Source organism: Odontesthes bonariensis, chromosome 17 (assembly GCF_027942865.1).
Source record: "Odontesthes bonariensis isolate fOdoBon6 chromosome 17, fOdoBon6.hap1, whole genome shotgun sequence".
Taxonomy (NCBI): domain Eukaryota; kingdom Metazoa; phylum Chordata; class Actinopteri; order Atheriniformes; family Atherinopsidae; genus Odontesthes; species Odontesthes bonariensis.
This window is the reverse complement of record NC_134522.1, coordinates 14,385,603-14,407,419: the sequence shown is the minus strand read 5'-3', so window position 1 is coordinate 14,407,419 and position 21,817 is coordinate 14,385,603. Positions and strand designations below refer to the sequence as shown.

The following is a 21,817-nucleotide window of genomic DNA, read 5'->3' as shown; positions in this document are numbered from 1 at the left end:
CCCATTTAAGTGAATTGTCCACACCCCCCACGCCACTCTGTCCTCTGCCACACAATGTCATTCAGGTCCAATCTAGGTTGGATTCCCTTTCACCATTTAGGAAGTACATTGTCCTGCTCTGGGAGTGATGTGACAGGACCCTGTGATTGCTCAGAAAAGAAGGGGGGCTTTGTGTCAGGTAAGCTGGTTTTGTGGTGAGGATTGCAGCATGGAGATGAGCTTTGGCTCCAGAGGGATGACAGGTTAAGTACAGTTGACTGCATGTGTGTTTTTAAGCAGACAGTCTACCTGGGTAGATCTTAAAGGGCACAAATCTCTTACTGTAACTTCCCTTTTATAACAAACTTTTGAACACCCAAAACACAGGTTTAAATCACCTGTATTCAGCTATGAGGAAGTGAAACACTGCCCTCTAGTGGCTTGTAAAGACAGGATTTAAACAAAACACTTGTAAATCATCTTTATTAAAAGTATGAGAAACACTGACAGACAGAAAAAGTATAACAAACACTGACAGACAGAAATACACAACACAAGAAAATGAGCTCAGCCCTTCTGAACCTTTACGATCAGTTCATCGCACAGTTTTGTGAGCTCTTCTGCCTCCTTTTTCTGAAAAGAAACCAGCAATTAGTAAAATATGTACACACTTACAAAAACGTATTAGTAAATCCAGATGGACATTTACCTTCTGGTCCAAGCTCTTCTCCAGCGACTGAACTTTCATTTGCTCCCGGCGCAGCTGTGCCTGAAGTGCGGATACCTCCGCCTTGTTTTTAGATCGTAGCTCAAACATTTCGTCATTTGCTCTGCAGATGACAAAGAAATTAAAGCCGGTCATTGAAAGTGCCAATATTTCACACATGAAACACGAAAGCCTGGTCCAGATTGGTCTCTTACTGGCCAATTTTCTCCTCTGCATGAGCTTTAAGGGTCTGGTAGCGCTGCTCCTCTTTCTTGACCCTTGCCAGGTAGTCCTGAGCACAAGACTTCAGAACCTCTTCATTCTGGGGAAAGGGGCAGAGAGAAGCATTTACCAGTCAAATCCATTTAGCTTTTCTGAAATATGTCAAGAACTGAGGCACACCAAAAGGCCAGTTTCCATTAACGCCAACCTTTTTGTAATCCCCAAGGACGCCCTTGTATTTCTCCAGTCTCTTAAAAAGTTCGGAGAATGACCTCTCAAGGGCGTTCAGGTCACTGGACACTTGCTCCTTCTCCAGCAGAGCCTCATTTAGTTTGGCCTTGGACACCTGCCTTTCCTCCTCCTGATCAGCTTAAGTATTCAAGAAGAAAAAGTTAACTTCTTAAGAACCCCCCCACCGACTTCATCAACTTTTGATGAGTGTAGCTTAGACAGGATTAACTCACCCATTATTTTTGCAATCAGAAGCTGAAATTCTGCAATTAGTTTCCTGTGTAGAGAAAAAAAAACAAACAAACAAAAAAAAACATTTTTGTAATAATGATTGTCTAACAAAAGTGACTGAATATAATGAAACACAGCTCACCTCATTTCTTGACCATCATCGAGCAGCTTTTTGTATTTAGCATCCCACTGTTGAGAAATGAGAAAGAATCGGCTTTGAGGAGTTAAAATAAGTTTTGTGAATTGCCAGTGTTACTGGTCAGATTACGGTTCCTCCTGAAGTTCCTTCATCTAAACAGGCAAAGAAACGTTAACTTAATTTAAACCTCTTCGTTTAACTTCTGGTTTTGCTGACATTACATACAGCAATGTCAGTTTATTCCTTTTAAATGTGTACTAGTTTACTTTGAAAAGGATAAACGAGCTGAATTGTTATGAACAACCATGCAAACAAAGTGGATGACCTTTTGGGTTTTAAACCATTTCTTTCTTAAAACACTGGCCAGGATCTACCTCTGCCTGCACTTTGGCGATGGCTGCATCCATGTCTTTCTGGCTGTATTTCAGCATTTCAATAATAGCCTCTTCTGTGTTCGCAGCCTGGGGGAAAGGATGGCCGAGGCTCTCGAAGATGGGAGTCTAGAGAGACGAGCAGGTAAGATAGGGAGGAAAAAAATAAAGTCAGGAGATGTGAGAGTGAAGTATTTTATATAACTTAATTTGGCAAGTCCATGGTAGATAAAGAGTGACTCACTGGCGCTGCAGTATCCTCAAACAGTTTGAGACCATTCTTTTGTGGACCAATTGCCATCTCTTTATCTGCAGCCTCAAGATTTCCGAGTCTATAACAAAAGTCTCAGATGTAAAGTTTTGACATTTCTGACAAACCTAACATCGTTGTTAAAGGAAATCCAAAGCAGAGCATATTCTGCTAAAGTATCCAGTGACAGCAGCAATCAGACTAAATGAAAACAGACGTGCATCATACCGTGAGGCAAAGGCAGCCGGGGCAGCGACATGCATCTGACCAGCCGGGCCCGCAGGCTTCTTTGGGCTCTCTCTCAGGAGGGGATCAAATTTTAGGTACAAGGATTGTTTCCTCAGTGCAGACTCCTTAAACTGTTGATTTAAAAAAAAAAAGAAAAAAAAAAAAAGGAAACATTTAAATACCTTCAAGTCTTAGGTTAACAGTCAAGATACTCAGTTACCACATCCAAAGTCAGTACTTACATTACTGGACCCAAACTGTTCCAGGTAGTCAATCTGCCCATCTAAGTCATTGGCCATGACTACGAATGAAAATCATAAGAAATTGTTATACAAAATTAAGCATTCCTAAATCAAAGAAACAATTTACTTCAGTGGGCTGACAGACCAAACTGGGGTGTGGGTGATGCAAACTTTTGAGTCTTGGAAACCCAGGTTAAGTCAACAGGAAGAGAAGTACTGACATTTACTCACACATACTTCCAGGAACAAACTCGTCTTTGAAGTCCATCATGGCCGCCTGAGACAGCTGGTTAGGTTGAGATGGCTCAGAGAACCCTGAACAACTCTGCATCAGCTGCTCACTTCCACACCAAGGTCCCTTGTCAAGTTCATCGACAACATTGTTATAAGTGATCTGCTGTTAGAGCACAACAATTTTGTGAAGATTAAAGCAAAAGAGGAAATGTGAAAGATTGAATCAAACTGCATTACTCCTCTTACCACTTCAGTGTTGGGCTCAGCAACTGGCAAACTACAGAAGGCAAAAAACATTACATTTATAGTGAATATTGGGTTAATAGTATGTTTAATTCCCACTGCATATAAACCCTGGATACTCATATAAAAAGGTTGACTCACCACTCTGATGGTGCAGCTTCTTTTTCCTCAGAATTGGACGTTTGCCCTTGATGAGCAGTTTCCATGAGCACAGGGTCAGGTTTCTTGATGCTCTTCAGAGAGTTTTTCATGTCTGGAGTCGTGCCAAAAGGATTGAAATATGGGTCATCAAACTTTTCAAAGTCAAAGGAGTAAGAACCTTTGGGAACTGGAACATCAGCTATATCCGCTGCGTCAGGCTTCACAGGAGCTTCTTTTGATGGTTTCACAGATGCTGGCTTCTCTTCTTTATGTTTTGGTCTTTTGCCAAATTTCTTGGGTGGTGGTTTCCGTTTGACCTCACTTCCATCACCAAAACTGAACTCAAGTTTCACTGGTGCTTCTTTGACTTTGCCATCAGCTGGCTCAGATTCAGCCGCTGGAGGCTTGGCTGCAGCAGCAGATACTGCGGCAACTGCTGCTATGGGCTGCCCTTCAGTCTGTACAGGCAACTTTTGGTCTGCCTCAGGAGCATCAACAGATTTATTTTCTTCAGCAGGTGGATTGCTGTTCATTTCCCTTTTCCCAGGAACAGGTGAATTCTGAATTTTCGAGCCCCCGGCCTGGAAAGGATTGATTGCGTCAAGGTTGTCAAAATCCAAGTTATAAGAAACTTTTGCTGGAAGTGTAGCATCCTCCACTGAGCTGCTGGATGCTGCTTCTTGATCGGAGCTCGCAGACATAGTGGGAGGTTGTTTTTCATCAGGTGCAGCTGTGCATGAATCCTGTTCCTCAACCCCTGGGACCTTCACCACCGTCACTGTGACCACACTGCTCTCTGTGGAACTGATGTCAGCCAGCGAATTATCTACAGACGAGGTAAAGGGAAGCGTGTCGTCCAATGCCGGTTCAACTTTTGTGGGCTCCTTCAGGATATTCTCCGATGGTGCTTGTTGAGGCTCAGTATGTGCAAGAGGATGTTCAACAGCAGGCTCTACAGAAGAGAGCGCCATCTTGTTAGACCCCTGAAATGGATCCATCGCATCAAGGTTGTCAAAATCCAACTGGTAGCCACCTTTGCTTTGAATCGGCATGTCGTCATCAGGATAAGAAGACAGCTCTGTGGAAAAAAAAATATATAGTGTTGTTTATCCTTTTCAAAGTAAACTAGTACACATTTAAAATGAATTAACAAACAGTGTTATTTTTCTAAAATAACCAAATAAAAATTATTTGGATTGAGACAAACTACCTTGTTTGGGCTGTTCAAGTTGTTCCTGTGGCAAAGTGCTGCTGCAAAAAAGAAGATGTGGTTACTTAAAAGCAAGTCTTTAAACATGGAAGCATGTTGGAGAATGATATAGGACTTACTTTGATTTATCCAAATCTAAGGACTCTATTGCTTTTGTACACTCATCCACACTTGACATTTTGTCAGACTTGCTGGGAGAAAGAATTCTTTTCGTCGCAGGGTCTCTTCTTGGAGTCTGAAAACAAACCTAAGCACAAATAATCTTGTAAGGAAAATAAACCTTACCTCGATGCAAAAAAAAAAAAAAAAAAAAGACATAAGAGGGTGGAATACAACAGCTAAAATATTATTACTAATTAATAGTTTCTGAACCTTCATCCCCTTTGGCACAGTCTTGCTGGGCAGGTTCTCTAACTGACGCAGGATGGAAGGTCTCCCAGTTGGCTGATCCAGGGCAAATATGTCTTCACTTAAGCTGCAGTGCTTTCCTCCTGGGATGACCTTGCAGTTTTCATCATTCACTTCAACAGAAGTCATCCTGTGAAAGCAGTGAAACAAAATTCTAAATTACAGAGGTGTACCAACTACACTCTGAAGGAGGAGTCACGCAGAAAGCTGCACCAAGTTGATAAGACACTTGGTTGTTGGGGTTTAGTGATACACATGACTGGAGAAAAACATTTTGCACTGAAATCAAGGGACACGTGACTGTGTCAATGTACTACTATTGGTAAACCCCTTTGGAGGCCCACTGATATAATCTTAAGAGACATAGTGCATTCATTTTAAGGAGCAACAGGTGGAAAGAAAATAAATAAATTGTTAAGTATAATTCCTCAAAGTTACATGAGCTTTCAAATCAGTAATAGGCTATATTAGCCCATTACAATTACATATTGGCCATTATCAGAACATATGTTGGCCAATTATTGACAAGAAATTGCTTTAAATTGTAAAATACAGTATATACGGAAGTGACAAGGGAAGCAGTGACACAATTTGACCATGAGAGGGCGCTGATAACTTAATTATTCGTGTATACAATTGCTGTTTCAGTCGATGAAATTACCAATATGTGAAAATGAAAATTAAGGAGATACATCATTATAGACTAGAAAACACACAAACAAACAGAGTAAGCAGTCTTCGTTATGGTTATAGATTAAGTAGTGTGAAAAGGGCTATGCTTACATCAATAAACAAATCAATGGATTTGGCATGGCTAAATGGTTTTCCAGCATTTTCCTTTTTAAATTTACTCTCACCCTTATCTGCCAAATTACAGATGTATCTTAATAATAAATGTGTTGATTAACAGACAGAGAAGTAGCACGTGACATGTGGGATCCAAGTAGCGAGAAGACAAATGTCAGCCATGATTACTTGGGCAGTTAAGTTAAGCTAAGTTCTACAGTATATTTGGACTATGTGCCTAAGTTTGAATGAACATTAATATACATCTGAGCCGCTGATAGTGAAGGTAAGCACGAGGTTTACATAAACCGTGATGCAAGATTTAAAAACACACACCCTGCCTAAATGATAGCCGCTTTCGGACTGTAGGAACCTTTGGCAGTTCTAATAACCTTTTAATCCGCGGGGCCGTTTTCTCCCGTGTTCGGACATACAGGAACTCGGGGCTTTCTCCCTTAGTTCCTATAACTATTTAGCTCCTTCTCCGAGGTCGGGTCTTTTCATGGTTCTATAGAACGATCTAACGGAGGTGTGTGGTGGTCGGTAGCTACGCCCCATGTCATGCTATCACGGCTGAAATGTTTACTCATACACGGACACAACCGGCGGGTGTTTAATAAGTTAAACTTACACTGGTCTCATTTGTCTGCAGCGCTCTGCTCTCCTTTCTTCCTTCATGAAATGAAAAAGTATCTCCTGACTCTCTCTGTGAGCTTTTCCAGCCTCGATATTAGACGCCTGATGTGATTGTCCATGATTAATATCACCATCATGCAGACCATAAACACAGTGGCCTCCCTGCTCTCCATATTAGCTTCTTGGTGGTGTTTTTTCTACTCTCATTACTTTTACCGTTTTGTTTTGTGTTTGAATGTAGCGCTAAACGGCTAACGGCTAACAAGCAGACGGCTGCGCGCGGCGCATCAGTCCCTATCAGGTCCCGACTCATGTGCGAATGCAGACTGAAACAGTTCCGCTGGGGAAGGATAGTTATCAGAACGAAATTCGAGGAGGGTAGTTCTGATAACTACTTTCTTAGAACGGTCTGTCCGAAAGCGGCTCATGACTGATGGATGTTTGGGGACCAATATTAGAAGCCAACTTTTACATTTATCGTACAACGCTGCGTATACCCAAAGAGCTAAATCACTCAACGTGGACAGCTATCACTAATGTGACTTTTCAACTCTTTCCAGTTTATACTAAAGTTGTCATCAAATGCGTTAACTGTTAACGAATAACGAGCTTCGTTAGCTAAAATTAACGGAAAGTGGAGGAAAAAGAGCATTCGGGATCCCGTTTAAACACAGAAAACATTGCACCACGTAAAATACATTGTTTTGTATTTACCACCTACCTCAAAACATCAGAGGCTGTAATATCGGCCAACAATATCTATCTTCGAAGCACTCAATTGTACGGCAAAAAGTAGGAATGGTATCCTTTGAATATCCCTCGCCAGTCTTCTCAGAGCAATAGCCGTTTGGAAATTTAAACGTCTGGAAACGCACCAATAAAAATGCCCAAGATATTCAAACGAAATGCACTTCCTGGTTGAACAGCCAATCACATCAAAGAGCGGATATGATTCAATCTACAACAGGGATGTCCAAAGTCGGCCTTCGAGGGCCGCTGTCCTGCAGGTTTTAGATGTTGCCCTGCGTCAACACACCTGATTCAGATTAAATCAGTCTTCAACAGATTGTTAAGTTCTTTATAAGCCTATTAATGATGTCTTGATCTGAATCATCAACCAGTTCTCCCAGAAAAAACTTGTCCAGATAGACTCCGGGCTAGAGATTATCCAATAAATAATAATTGAAGTAGTATGAAGTAAAGTGGTATTCATGTGGGCAACAGTTTATAAGGGCAGAGAGGAAATGGAAGCAGCAAATAAAGCGGCAAAATCAAATTCAAATTTCACAAATATGGCAAAAATGATGAGGCAGTGGGAAAAAAGAGCAGGTTTTATCACTATTGAACCGTCAGAGATGAAACTTGGCACAGCTGTATGTTGAGGTACACCAAAACAAAGAGTGGAGTGCCATGAATAGGGAAACATCCAGAGGGAGGGTGCCAGTGTGATTGAGTCAAGACCTTAAGACATACATTTACACAATATTATCTTTGCCAAATGCAGAAAATGAAATATTTAACCAACCTTGAGGAAAGGAAAATGAATGTTATCTAAGCCACCAACTCATTGTCGAAAATCCTGAATGTAGCAGTTTGGTAATGGTGGTATCTCGCCTGAAGGGGGCAGCAATACGTAATTGGTGCCTTTTAGTCATACCAAAGAAGAAGCCATACCAAAGAAGAAGAACGAAAAGCTTACCAGCCCGCCAATTTTGAAGGATGTAAACAATGCTGGCTATCCTCTGACCTTTTCAATCGACATGCTATGAAGAAAATACATTTTGCCTTGTAAAAGTTAATACATCGGCGACAGCAATGAATTCCAGTGGCAAAGGTATCTTACTAAACACACGTTTTTTTGGTTAGAAAGCTGATATGCTGTCAGCTAAACCTGACGCGATTAGTCGCTATTTTTGGGGGATCACTTTAGCAAGCTAGTAAATGACTTCTGGCATGACTTCATCATGCATGGGTAACATAAATGTTTTACAGTATCCTGTATCGTGGCTTTCTATTTTGAAGATACAAGGATGTATGATCAAGAAATAAACAATTTAATTGGTTCATGTTCGTTCAGCTTAAAGATGTTTCTCAAATAATTTTAACAGTTTCATAATTTTGTTAACAGGATGTGGAGATTCAACTCTTCTTGCAGCCAGGTATATTATCCACACAAACATCACCACTTCATGACTCAGTTTATAGATTGTAACGTTAAAAACTGTAACCGTAGGGGACGTACACTCTTAAATCAAGGATTATGCTAATACCAGCTCTTATCTGGCTAATACCCGAATCAGTGTATGGTTGTTTTGTTTCCTTTAGTTATGACACACACACCAAAAAAAAAAAAAAAAAAAAAAAAACTAGAAGCAATTGAAGCAATCACACAGTAATAAATACCCTGACTCCATTTTTTTTTAATTGTTATTTTCTGGGATTGCAGTGGTGACAGTGATTCCATTAAAGTTTTTGTCCGAGTACGACCTCTGACCCAGGGTACTGGGCTGACCACAGATGGGGATCCGAATCTGTGTCTCACGGTCACTTCACCCAATACCATCCGTCTGCTTTCAAAACCAGAACCACGGACCTTTACCTATGATCATGTGGCGGATATGGACACATCTCAGGTTTGAATCACGTAGATATAGTTTTGCAAACAATAGCATGGCTATCGTTAGTGAGAGTAAGTGACTCATAGATTGTAGAAGAACTAACTTATATGAGCAAAATGGCTCTCGATGTGTAATCTTGATCTTTCTTTCTACAACAGGACTCTGTATTCAACAGTGTGGCCAAGAATATTGTTGAGTCCTGCATGAATGGATATAATGGTACCATATTTGCTTAGTAAGTGCCTTTATTTATATAGGATTAAAATTATTCATAGCATTGTCCCTTATTTGGAGCACCTATTCCATTCCTCATGTGATTCCTCTTTTGCTTCTACAGTGGACAAACGGGTTCAGGGAAAACTTTCACCATGCTTGGTAAGAAATGATTACTGACACTGTATTCTAAAAAAAAAAAATCAAAGATCATGAAGTTGCTTGACAATAGTCGCATGTTTTCACTCTTGCTCTAGGGCCATCTGAGTTGGATAACTTCACAGACGAACTGAGGGGAGTCATCCCTCGAAGTTTTGAGTACTTGTTTTTTCTCATCAACAGAGAGGTAGAAAGGGTGGGTTTTTGGATTTAATCACTGTGGTGTTATAAACCCATTTTTTTTTATTTCTTCTTTTGTTTTCATGATTCTGGTGCTTCTTTTTTCTCTCCATCAGTCTCCCAAGTCCAAGAGCTTCCTTTGCAAATGTTCATTTATTGAGATATACAATGAACAAATTTATGACCTCCTGGACACAGCCTCAGCCAGCCTTTTTCTCCGAGAGAACATCAAGAAAGGTGTTTTTGTCGAGGGAGCTGTGGAAAAGTTTGTGAACTCAGCAGCTGAAGCTTATCAGGTAAATTTTTATCTGTCGAGAGTTATGGAAGGTTATACTAACTGCAATATTTTATTACACTCCTCTATATTCCAGTTTTATTCACTTTATTCGACAAGTAAAGGAAATTATTTTGTGTCTTCACTGATTAGAGTCATTGCAGCAACTAATTCAAGAAGGTTTTGAGAATTGTAAAGAAAAAATGGAAAAATTTGTGTATATTTACAAGTAACATTATTCTGGAAGTTTCTACATTTAGCAAATTAGTTGGTGACCAGACCTGTGCCCTGTTGGAAAATGTAGAGGGCGGTCAGGAGATTTATGAGAGGCTCACATCTTATATTCAGCAACAATGGACACAAATTCTGCTGAACAGTATCATCAGTTCCCAAAAATTATAGGTATAATAAATAAAAAGTAAATGTGATGTAACTCAATGGTAAACACGCCTTACCCTCTTTTGTATGTGTTGCTGGCATCAAATTCTTTAGATACTTTAGATATTTTTAATCCAGGGAAGACACTGAAAAATCATTTTCTTTGGAACTTTTATTGTTGAATAAAACTTCAAACAATTATACTTTAAAAAAAAATTTGTTTCAGTGTAAAAAAAACTTTCCAACTTTTCTGTAAATTGTGCTTGTATGGGACTTAATTAATATTGTTGGGTTAATTTAAGAAATATTTTTGCCAGCCCATTAAAAGAAACCTACTTTAAGACTACATTTGTTGCTGTTTGCAACCATTTAGGTGCTGTCAATGGGCTGGCGTAATCGGCGTGTGGCCTCCACCTCCATGAACCGTGAGTCCTCGAGATCTCACGCGGTGTTCACCATGACTTTGGAGTCCAAAGAGTCCATCAACGAAGTGGTGAACATCAGAATGTCTCAGCTCAACTTGGTTGATCTGGCAGGATCTGAGAGACAGAAAGACACCCGCTCAGAGGGCTCTAGACTCAAGGTAAAGCTTTGTGACTGAATGCTCTTGCACTGTGGTGTGGTATTTGTGATTTTTCTTGTGTGTAACAGCTGCTGTCTGCATTGTTTCCCTTGCAGGAGGCCAGCAGTATCAATCGCTCGCTCATGTGCCTGGGCCAAGTGATCATGGCACTGGTGGACGTGTCTAATGGGAAAACCCGTCACATCTGCTACAGGGATTCTAAACTTACCTTCTTGCTCAGAGTAAGTGTCTGTAGATGGAGGCTGTTTAAGGTGGAGATTGGTTTGGGTATCATTATGAAATATGAACAGAACTGTCATTGTATTAATTTTCCAATACACTGACACGCTCCTCAACATTTTATTTTTTATTAAAAGGATTCTCTTGGAGGAAATGCAAAGACTTACATCATAGCCAACGTGCACCCTGGTTCAAAGTGTTTCGGAGAAACACTGTCGACTTTGCATTTTGCCCAGAGAGCAAAGTTAATCAAAAATAAGGTATGTGTCATCAAACTGAGCTTCACCTCAATCAAACCCATACATATTCGACAAGACTAGTGATTGTTAAATGATAACTCTGCATTTTGTCATTTGTGTGCAACCATTCTGCCTTATTTTTTCAGGCCGTCATCAATGAAGACACACAGGGCAATGTGAAGCAGTTACAGGCTGAGGTGAGGAAGCTGAAGGAGCAGCTCACTCAGGTGCTGGCATGTCAAGGAGTGGACTATCTGAGAGATGCTGCACCAGGAGGCCCCGAACTCAGCATGGGTAACAATTTGAAGAAAAATACAACATGATGCCATTAAACTTATGTTAGCCTTGACCCATAAAATGGCCTTCTTTTTTAAAACCCCTTTCAAACTAATTAATCTCAGAGTTGAATAAAGGCTGATCTTTTTTTTTTTTTTTTCCTTCAACAAATATTTTCTCAGGCCCATCCGCTGAAAATCAACAGGATGTTTTGTATAGAACCAAGTTTATGTCTGCTGTCCGTCTTTGGAAGAAGCTCGACGAGGAGAAGAAGGTGAGGCCGTTGTTGTTAATTGAACTATTCTGTTGAGAGAAGATGGAGTTGGTGCAAGACACTAAACAGTTACGTTTGACTGCACTCAGTTGCTGCTCAAGAAGGTGGCTCAGCTCGAGGAGGCCTGGACACAAAAAGACAAGTTCATCCATTCCAGCAGAATGATCATCAGGTTTCGAGAAGACCACATCTCTCGCCTTGAGAAAAATCTGAAGGCAGAAGAAAGCTCTTTGTCAGCCATGCATTCAAAGGCTGTGACTGACCAACTGAAGGAAGAGATTAAGATCTTGAGAGATCAGGTAAAATTGACTAGTCCTTTGAACCTTTTTCTAACCCACTGCTAATGACTACAATTAATGACTGCATAATGTGCAGATACACAGTAGTGGTGACGTTCTGTCGTCCTGATGCTGTAACACCCCACAGCGTCCTCACATTTCCATCAGAAACTTCAATAATTTACTATGTACTGCCCTTTAACATCCAAGAAGAATATGGTGACATCTATAAGCAATTTTTACGAAAATAGCTATGCAGCTCCACAATTTTCCTTTCTGTTCACACCATCCTCTCTTCTTTTTTTTCCTTTTGCCCTTTAAGGTTGAACATCATCCAAAGATGACTCGATATGCAGCAGAGAATTACAGCCTGAGAGAAGAGAACCGTCAACTACGTTCTCTCGAATCCGTGATGAAAGCTGAAGAGGTTGCAGCCCAAATCGCTGATGAGTTGGAAGAAGCCCTTCAGAGGGCTGTGGACTCAGAAAGTAAGATGAAAGCCATCAACAATAGAAAAAATATTTGTAAAGGAAAGTATGTTTAAATGGTTTTTGAATAATCTCACCTTGCTCCAAAGCTTCCGCAGTCTCGTCGACCTCCGTAGCAACGGATGCTGTGTCTGCAGCAACGGTTGAGAAGCTGAATGCTAAACTGCTTCAGAAACAGTCTGACCTCACAGGTGCCTTCCAGGCCTTTGAGGAGTACAAAGAGGTCACCAAGTAAGGAGATTGTTTGATAAGGACATATTTTCTGAAGACAGACTGGCATGATGATTATCCCAAAAGGCTGAACAGTTGTTTAGAATACATATCAAAGCCATTAGCCATCCTAAAATCCAGTAAAAAGGGACATATTTGTGAGCACACAGTGAGGTTTAACTGGATGCGTTGTAAACTGCTCATGCAGTCAGTGCAGTACGTTTTGCACAGTTTGATGTGGTTCTCTGTGTTTTAGGAAACAGTTGTCTCAGTTGGAGTCTGAGAAGAGATACCTTGACAAGTCCAACAGGCATTTGGAAAACATTTTGGAAGCCACGCATGCTTATAAAAAACAGGAGGTCTCCGAACTGAACAGAATTCACGTTGAAACTATAAAGGTGAGCGCATAGCGTTAGAATATATTCTCGCATAACTGAGGCACCGATGTTGTCGTGGATTTTCTGTGTGAAACGGTGAAAATGATCTACATGGTTGAAATGTCTGTTGTACCAGATTCTCACCACGCCCACCAAAGCGTACAACCTGCGGTCCCGCCTTGTGCCGCTCGCCAGTCCAGAACACCTGAATGGGAATGAATGTGAAGGGGACAACATTTGGGCTGAGCAGCCTCCATCAGACATGACTGAGATGGCTTTGACAGAAGAACTGAGCCACGTGCAGGTAAAGCGATGCAGACGATCCCTTATATATCAAATATCGAGTTCTTGCACTGACTTAAACCTCTCCTGATTTCTGTATTTTTTTTTTCATCAGGATCAGGCGAGTCGTGTTCAGACACAGTTAAATGAAGAGGAACTGAAGAACAGCAAATTGTTGCAGCAAGTTTCAAAACTTGAGGAGCAGATTGCCATGAAATCTCAAGAGTCTGACCACAAGGATGAGGTAAGAAGACCTCACTTACAGCTAATGAAATTTAGTGATGGGTTGTTATTTGTTTGTCCTGTTTTCTAATTCTTTAACACTTGATACAGCAACTGTCAGGTGAAAGAGCTGACAGGAAAAAAGATCAGCTTGCCTTTCAAGAAAGCGTAAACAGCCTGCAGCAGAGCCTCCAGTCTGAACAGCAAGCTGCAGAAGGTTCGGCTCTGACGTTTCTTTTAAGCTTTTGGCGGGAATCTGCTCTTTGCGAACGATTTGTTTTCTCTCTGGAATATTCATTTAACCGTCTCTCACTCTCCTTTCAGTTCTGAGGAGTGAGATCCGCGATCTACGCTTGGTGCTGAAGTCGTCCGACAAGGAGCTGGCCTCTGTGAGGAGCGAGCTCAGAGGCGGTCAGAGTGAGCACCAGCAAGAGATGAGTCAGCTGTCCAACAGTCTGATCAGCACACAGCTCCAACTTGACAAAGTCAAGTAAGGATAAGTTCAATGCATAGTGTCATGCATGTTGATCTTAATGTGTTCATGTGCTAACCCACAACATCCCTATTCCAGACTGGAGTGGGAGCAGCTTCTGGAACAGCATCGGACTCTGCAGGATTCATTTGACCAGCTTCAAGCTGAGGCCAAGTTTGAGGCTGATCAGGCAGGACAGCAGCTGCACGACAGGCAGCGGGAGATTGATCAGCTGAAAGCAGAGGTCACGGTAAGTTTTTGTCCTGAAATGTAGCCTTCGGTGACTCGGCTGTCTTTATATATATATATTCTTCTTTGTTAATTTTTTTAAAACATTTTTAATCTTTTTGCTTAAGGATTTGAATACTTCCCTGCAAGCTGAGCAAGAGCGCAACGGCAATCTGATCTCCCAGCTAAGAGAAAACAAAGAAAACACATCAAAGTGAGTTTTGCACACTTTAAGTATTGAAAGTAATTCTGTAAATAATTGCTTCAGAATTTTTTATTTATGTGAAATTACTTTCAATGTAATTTAAGTGACTGTTCTTTCTTTTAGAGAACTTATTGAAACTGTGGAGCAGAACACACAGCTCAGAAAACAAGTATCAGACCTAATGATACAAAATCAACTACAGGTTGGTTCAAAGAACAGCGTGCATACCTCCAACTTACAGATAATGGGAATAACAGTAGTCGGTGCTTAGTAGTTAAACCTTGTTTTACTTTTGTTTTGCAGTCGTCCAAACATGTTGATCTGGAGCAGAATTTAACTGTTGCCAATGAAAGGATGAAAAGCTTGGAGCAGAAGATTCAACAGGACAAAGTAAACCCTTTTTCTCTTCTTTTTCATCTTCAAATATGGCCTCAGTATGTCTGCTGTCTTCTCTAAATACCTTTGCCATATCTCTTGTATGGCAGGATGTTCTTTTAGACCTCATGAACCAAACCAGAGACCTCCGTGGTGAAGTGAGCCAAAAGGACGAGACCATCAACCACTTGAATGGAGACCTCAAGGACATCACAGTACTTGGCCTCTTATTTCACCCTTTATCTGTCTTGTCAACTGTTTACCAATTCTGTTACACTTCCAAATCACTCGTGTGTGTATTATAATGATAATAATGTCATTGTCTTCCAGGGAAAATACAATGCTTCCTGCCTTGAAAGGGAAAACACCAAGGAGCAAAACTGTAAGATGCAGACAGAAATCTGTGCCCTGAAAGAAACTTTAGTAAGGAGGGAGACATCCAACAAGATAGAGGTAATGTAAAGTTTTATGTTTGGGTCTTTATTGGTTGTTATTGAGTGATCAATACCACAATCCCTCAGTTTTGTAGGTGGCAAAAAGGTGGTTAAAAGGTAAATCTACAATATGCAATATTCACTGTAATGTGAACGTTTATATCTGTAGGTTGAGGTGTTGCAGGAGGAAATTTCTTATGCTACCGAGGAGGTTGAGAGGCTCACGAAAGTCTTAGATGAGCAGAACAGTCTCCTACAAGCATCTCAGGAGCAAACGGCCCAGAAGGATGTCATCATGAAGAACCTACAACAGAAGGTAAAGAAAATCAAAAAGTAATCATCGGTTTAAAAGTCCTCACCATAGCATATAAATAGAATATGTAATTACTATAACTCCTTCCATACCAGGTGCAACAACACCAAGAGGCTGTTGAGAAGACGATCAGAAATGGAGCTTTCAAACCCGCTGAGCCGACAGTTACCCCCAAATCATTTCCTCGGGTAAAAGCTCCTTTATGCTTTCAAAATGGAGCATGCGTGACTTGTTTTACTGCGATAATACTTATGTTTTAAAGCTATAATGTGTAATATTTCACGTCGTCTATTAACAAATTTGAGTCTTATCATTCACAAGTATTACCTCAATCGTTATTAATTACCTCCATCACAAAAGTGCAGTGTTCTTATATTCTTTATATTCAGCATACGAATGTACATAAGAGTGTTACACTCCAATGAATGTCTCCATGTTGCTCCGCCATTTTAAAACTACGGGATTTGTAGAAGGACATGTCATCAGCTTCGCATTTTCCGTTTCCACAAATGCGAAGCTGATGACATGTCCTTCTACAAATCCCGTAGTTTTAAATTGGCGGAGCGACATGGAGACATTCATTGTCCGTGAAATATTACACATTATAGCTTTAATACTTGATCTAAGCAATGCAACGTGAATGCAAATGTTCTGCTGTTTTTGTCTGTTTCTGAAGACGCCTCGTACTCCAGGCAGCTTCAGCAGGGATCTGACTCAGGTGTTGGAGAGCCAGGAGCGAGAGCTGGACAACAGGCGCTCCTCCATGATGACGATGGAGATTCTGCTAGCAGAGCTGAACGCTGAGAGGGCCGCCAAGAATGACGAAATCCAAAGGCTCAAGGTATATTAAACAGGCTTAGAGTCATTCACAATTAGACTGATTTACAGCAGAGTCCTTAGTCTGTTTTCTATTTGAGACGAGATTTAAAAAATCTTTTGCATTGATCAAATTATATAGGTATTTATTCCTCAAAATTAAATAGTAAATTACTTTAGCTTTAATTGTCTTTCAATCCTGACTTTAGATTGCTACAGTTTTTATATAATATGTTACCTTTCCTCAGACGGAGCTGACTGACAAAGAGATGGTTCGTATGGAGATCCAGGGTTTGCTTGACAAGTTTTACACCAAGCAGAGCCAGATGACACAAAATGGAAATAACGATAGGTTGGGATTCTTGATTTATTTAGTCTGCATTCACCCTATCTATGAATTATGGAATAAATAAGATGAATATTCTTTTGTTGTTGTTTTTTTAGTGAGGAGTTCAATGAAGCCTTCAGGCAGTCGATGCTGAAAGAGTTGCAGGAGGAGCGAGTAGAGAAGGTCTGTATCTCTTTCTCTGCTGATCTAGTTAATTTTCTTGAATGAATATTTTATTCACTGCGTGCGCTATTGTTATCCTTCTTCCAGAGCAAATTAATGCAGAAGCTGTCAGATACTCAAAAAAGGTAAGCATCTGTGTGGACTTTGCAGTTTCATGCCGCTTCAAACTTCTTGTTGATGCTCTTGTTTTTCCTTTTCTTTCTTCTTTCTGTGGATTAGACTTAAGATGCAGGAATCCATGTTGGCTCAGTCTCAGACCTGCGTTCAAGAGCTGACCTCTGAGCTGAGGAACCGCTGTCTGGAACTGAGAGACCTGACCCATAAGATGCACGATGATGAGAAACTGTTCCAGGTGAGGTTAGAGCTGAGTTGGCACTGGTTATAGAATAGACCGAACTTTGTCAAGTTTGTTTGAACCAAACCAAACTTCTCAGATGGGAAACCACTGAAATCATCTGAGATATTTCCGTCACTTTTTACGGTACTTATTTAAGCACCTGACGTTGGAGTGACAGGATGATGAAAGCTGGGAAGGGACTGCGTGTTCGGCCTTGTTTGTCATTAGCAGCAGTTTATTTGTTCATTCCAGCTGTCTCTATTTTACGATTTGTAAGAACTGCCAGTTGTAAAATGGTCACTCCAGAGAAAGGTAGGTGGTGATCCTCTGTTCGTTTGGCTTTACACAAAATGATGAGTGTAACCCGAGTAACTCTGGTTCTGGGTAGGTGCACATTCTTCTCACCACCCTTGTATGAGCTCCTCAGCTTGGCCCTTGGCAAAATCTATTCAGTGGTTCTTAATATTGTCATTGACAAAAAAGCATAAAAAGCACGAGTTGCTTTGAAAAATCTGGCATAATGGGAATTTGCACTTGTAGGACGAGGCAGCTTAGTTTGCTAACGAGATGTCAGATGCAAAGCTACATGGTAAATTCAGAAATACTAAAAGCATCTTGTGTATTTAAGTCATCCTGAATACAAACTCTCAGACCTTCAGAGGATGATGTGACAAAATAATGTAAAAAGTTTAACAGTCTGTCTTCAGAATTCAGTCCCACATAGTTTTCAGTTGTTTTACATGATTGTAGGCAAATATGCATATTTTTTGTTTGGAAGCAAATCTCATAATGAGCCTTTACACTGACTTTCAAGTTGTTAGTCAAGCGTTCTGATAGATCATGTAAACTCTTAAAATGCCAAAAAGTAGGACTTTACGTATGACAACAACAAATCTTGCAGACTGCAGCTTTAAATCAGTTTCTTCAGTTTTAAAGATGCCATTTATGCATGCTGGCGTGGTGAGTGCGACACTTTCTGCTCTTATATTGAACCTTAACTTTGATACGCAGACACACGACACAAGTTAACGCAATCTTAGGATGTCGTAATGAACTTCTGATCTAGAAAAAATAATTCAGTACAACGGATATAAGAAAAAAAGCTACAATTTATCGAAAAAGCACTTCAGTTGTATTAAAATGTAGATTATATATATATATTATATATTGTCATATATTAATTTCCTTACAGGAGATTGAGGTTCTTCGTAGGCAGAACGTGAAGCTTTCGGAGGAGAATGGAAAACTCGTGGGACACAAGAACCACAAGCAGAGGATTGAATATCTGGTGAAGCTGAAAAAGGAAAACACCAAACTCCGAGAGGTAACTGGCATTTCATCTCATTCAAAATATGTTTTTTTTAAATGCTCCGATTGATATAAGTACGTCCCATTAATCAACTTTGTGTATGTCTTTTGTCTTCAAGGAATATGAAAAGCTCCGAACGGAGCATGGCTTGACGCGAGAGAACACAGAGTGTTCAGCGCTGGAACAGATGTAAACCTCTTATGTGTGACTGAGCTGTGATCATTTTTCCCAGTCAAAATTCGTTTATTTTTTTATAAATGTTCTTTTTTTGGTTTCAAATACAAAGAAATTGTAATTTGTGATATTTCTTTTCTTGTCAGTGCTGGTGCAGCAATATTTTACTTATGACGTGCTGGTATTATTAATACTGATGGAAAGTATTGAAGGAAGCAGACATACCTTTACATCAGTCTACAAGTACAATAACTGTGACAACACTTCTGTTCGTACTGTTCTATCTTTTGTTGGTCTTGTTGGGATGAGTTGGATGTAAATTAGTACTTCAGGTCACATTTTTCTCAGGCTGCACATTTTTTGTGTTCATTAATTTCAGGTGCTTTGTTTTTTTCATGGTAGTATGTTTGCTGCCCATTTCCCCTCATACTTGGGTGCACATACCAGCCTTTTTGGCATAGTGAATTCTCTTTTTTAATACTGTAATTAAATTGGATTTTTACCTCCTACTGTAATAAGCTTTGATCCTTTGATTTATTTTGCATTTTGTGGTATTTATTTTGGAGAAAATGATTTACGAATACGCAGACTAGACCAAAAAATGTCAGGAAATATAAAGCATAAAGAAAAAGGTTATTAAATGTTTTCATATGTTCTACCAACAGCAGGAACCCTCAAAATATTTAGCCTCCACTCAAATAAATCAGAGGTTTAAAAAAAACAATCCTTATATTAGAAAACATGGAGCAAAATAATGCTGTAATGTTTCTTGAAAAACTTGTGCATTTATTAGTTCTCCAAATAGTTTTAGGTTTAGTTGTAAATCAATAGAAAATGTAGTAATGGTTCAGTTATTGTGTTATGGAAGACACTGACACGATCATGGTCTATATTTTAAAGTTGTAAATTCAAAATGCTTCCTTTAGCTTTCCAATATTGGAAACTCAAAACGTTAGATATGACGTGGGTATTTAAATCCAATTTCTGTAGCAGTAAATATAGTGTAGTGGTAGGATAATATGAGATTTAGTAAATGAGTTATTGTTTTTTTAATTTTTTTTATTGAAAGTTTTAGTCAAACCGCCAGAGGGAGAAGTGAGAGCCGCACGCGCCTCAATCTCAACCGTTACCTCAACTGCCAAAGTTGTACTGAAAATGCGGTCATCGTAAACACGTGCAACATGAAGAAAGTCTTTACTGCTGAGCAAATATCGGAGTGGTTCACCTCGGAGACCACGTTTGCCAACATTAAACTTACAGACGACGTGGTTGAAAGAAAGTCTGAGGAGCAATTGTCGAAAGAGAGCAGGTAAGAAAAATAAAGTTGGTTGAATTTAGCTTAAGCATCGCTAACTCCATGCGAGCTAGCTAGCAACTTTATCGTCTCGTTTAGGTTGTTTAGCATGATTTAGAAATAAAAATTTTCTAACCGGCAGGGGAAAACTGGGGAGCTTATTGTCTGTTTAAAAACTTTTTTCAGTTACCTAAATTAAAATGCGATGAATGGGTGTAGCCGTAGTATTTTTACCTCACGGAAATGTAGATTTCCTTAGAGGAGGATTTCCAATTTTTACACCCAGCTCTTATCTTCTTTAGTTTCCCTACCGCTCATGTCTGTTTTTCCTTTAAAGTCTTTTATATACCGACAAGAAAATGAAGAGTGAAATACGAGCTTCGAAAATGCCAAAATCAGCGAATGATATGCATTTATGTCATGTATTCTGTTAGTTTAATCTTAAACAAACGAGCAAAAGAAACAAATTATAGTGGGATACTTAATGTTTTATATACTGTTGGTTTTCAACAAAGATTTTATAGCGAGAAGATACCTCACACCGTTTTATATCCTGGGACGTCGTCGCCATCTTGTGAGGAACTCTCTTTAACTCTGTTGAACACCGTTCTTGTCCAGGTATACTTTGTTGTGTTTGGCTAAAAACAGTCAGTTTTGTACACCATTTAAAAAAGGAAACAGAGCAGGGGCGTCTGTAGTTTGAGCAAACATTCGGGGCTGTAGCCCAGACATGAAAATAATTTTTAACGGGGGTCAGGGGGTTTTTCCCCCGGGATTTAAAAAAAAAAAAGGGGGTGTTAAAATGAAAATTTAACACAGTTCATGACCAGCTGCTTAACATGTTGAATGCCGAGCTGTGAATGTTGGCATTCATGTTTTGATAAAATGCCGAGATCCATATATCCAAATGCTGACATTGTGTCTTTGTTAGCCTAATGCACAAGAGAGAGAGAGCGAGCGATTCTGTTGTCAAGAACCTGGGAGCTAATGTGCGCTGTTAGCACTTACGCACTTTGTGGATACTACTGAAACGTGAAGATTGTGACGACGTGACAAATTTGTTTTGTTTAGATCAACCACTCTCAGAGATCGCATGAAACACCGATGACGGTGACTTTAGCTTTGTGTTTTGGTAACCCAGCTTGACCGTCGGAGCCCAGTCCACTGACTCAGTAGCTAACAACGCGCTGGGGCAGCCTTCAAAACAAAGCCCAAACGTAGCCCGTATTACATTACTGTTGATTGGCATTTAGCAACATAATACTTTACTGCACTACTACAAAACTGTTAGATTTCCCACATACCTTTGAAAAGTGGTCACCGCAGACACGAGCATTTGCAAATTCAGCTCCTCCAGTCTGTAAACGTAGGTTAACTATCCACTTTTTGCGGCGTTGTTCTGTGAGTTTTTTTCCATTTCTCACCTCTATGGGCGATTACCTTCGGTACCCGATAGTAACCCTTTCCCTTCTCTCGGTTAGACCGATTGCTACATCCAAAAACGGCACAAAACTGAGGTATTTTGGGCAAAAAGTGGCAGACAAAACAGTGTTTTCAATGGGCTCCAGCTCAGGCTGCCCACCACCCGGGTAGAAAAATACGGAAGTGACGTCAAGTGAAACCCTCCTATTAAAGGCACAATGTGCGATTTTTGTCATTTTGAAGTGTATTGCATACAAAAAACACCTATACATACCATAAGAGTGTGCAGAAATAATCCTACTGGCATGTCCTAACCAAAGTTTATACGCAGCATTGCTGAGTTTTACTGCAGAATTAGCAGGCTAACTGATAGCGCCGGACCGGCAGTTTTTCTGGCCAG

At 40.1% G+C, this 21,817-nt stretch overlaps 3 protein-coding genes across 6 annotated transcripts in view; 2 read left to right on the top strand and 1 right to left on the bottom strand.

Moving 5' to 3' along the window:
- Positions 1-445: 445 nt before the first annotated feature.
- On the bottom strand, positions 446-7,107 carry tacc3 (transforming, acidic coiled-coil containing protein 3). 4 transcript variants are annotated; one of them, XM_075447562.1, is made up of 17 exons: positions 6,979-7,107; positions 4,800-4,965; positions 4,547-4,674; positions 4,428-4,468; positions 3,218-4,295; positions 3,080-3,110; positions 2,831-2,996; positions 2,600-2,658; positions 2,358-2,488; positions 2,124-2,211; positions 1,883-2,008; positions 1,512-1,558; positions 1,372-1,415; positions 1,116-1,276; positions 901-1,007; positions 689-809; positions 446-612 (listed from the first exon to the last, which is right to left on the bottom strand). In XM_075447562.1, the coding sequence occupies exons 2-17, from the start codon at positions 4,962-4,964 to the stop codon at positions 547-549; spliced, it is 2,559 nt and encodes an 852-aa protein (XP_075303677.1). In that variant the 5' UTR covers position 4,965; positions 6,979-7,107; the 3' UTR covers positions 446-546. The 4 variants fall into 4 exon arrangements, with proteins under 4 accessions (XP_075303677.1, XP_075303679.1, XP_075303680.1 ...); XM_075447564.1 differs by having other exon boundaries at positions 2,831-2,993; XM_075447565.1 differs by having other exon boundaries at positions 2,831-2,957.
- Positions 7,108-7,977: 870 nt separating this feature from the next.
- kif15 (kinesin family member 15) lies at positions 7,978-19,179 on the top strand. The gene is made up of 35 exons (XM_075447561.1): positions 7,978-8,091; positions 8,386-8,416; positions 8,704-8,890; positions 9,034-9,110; positions 9,213-9,250; positions 9,346-9,443; positions 9,544-9,723; positions 10,453-10,662; positions 10,758-10,883; positions 11,019-11,141; positions 11,267-11,414; positions 11,579-11,670; positions 11,760-11,969; positions 12,271-12,436; positions 12,526-12,667; positions 12,903-13,044; positions 13,160-13,327; positions 13,421-13,549; positions 13,639-13,744; positions 13,852-14,017; positions 14,099-14,249; positions 14,356-14,441; positions 14,556-14,634; positions 14,736-14,822; positions 14,918-15,022; positions 15,138-15,260; positions 15,411-15,557; positions 15,650-15,742; positions 16,231-16,395; positions 16,619-16,722; positions 16,815-16,881; positions 16,969-17,006; positions 17,101-17,233; positions 18,411-18,542; positions 18,646-19,179. Exons 1-35 carry the CDS (start codon positions 8,073-8,075, stop codon positions 18,718-18,720), a joined length of 4,143 nt encoding a protein of 1,380 aa, XP_075303676.1. The 5' UTR covers positions 7,978-8,072; the 3' UTR covers positions 18,721-19,179.
- A 703-nt stretch (positions 19,180-19,882) lies between these two features.
- tdrd9 (tudor domain containing 9) overlaps positions 19,883-21,817 on the top strand; it is a 28,924-nt gene continuing 26,989 nt past the window's right edge. The window contains exon 1 of the mRNA XM_075447666.1: positions 19,883-20,010. Coding sequence (XP_075303781.1) covers positions 19,883-20,010 — 128 coding nt within the window. The remainder of the gene's footprint in view (positions 20,011-21,817) is intronic.

What these genes read in the sequence shown, in the direction of transcription:
- tacc3 (XM_075447562.1), bottom strand. Translation starts at nt 4,964, where the DNA reads ATGACTTCTGTTGAAGTGAATGATGAAAACTGCAAGGTCATCCCAGGA. An exon ending in TTAGATTTGGATAAATCAAA is followed by an intron (nt 4,469 to 4,546) that starts GTAAGTCCTATA and finishes TCTTTTTTGCAG; the next exon opens with CAGCACTTTGCCACAGGAAC. An exon ending in AGAAGAGCTTGGACCAGAAG is followed by an intron (nt 613 to 688) that starts GTAAATGTCCAT and finishes GTTTCTTTTCAG; the next exon opens with AAAAAGGAGGCAGAAGAGCT.
- kif15 (XM_075447561.1), top strand. An exon ending in GAGTACAAAGAGGTCACCAA is followed by an intron (nt 12,668 to 12,902) that starts GTAAGGAGATTG and finishes TCTGTGTTTTAG; the next exon opens with GAAACAGTTGTCTCAGTTGG. An exon ending in GAGACCTCAAGGACATCACA is followed by an intron (nt 15,023 to 15,137) that starts GTACTTGGCCTC and finishes ATTGTCTTCCAG; the next exon opens with GGAAAATACAATGCTTCCTG.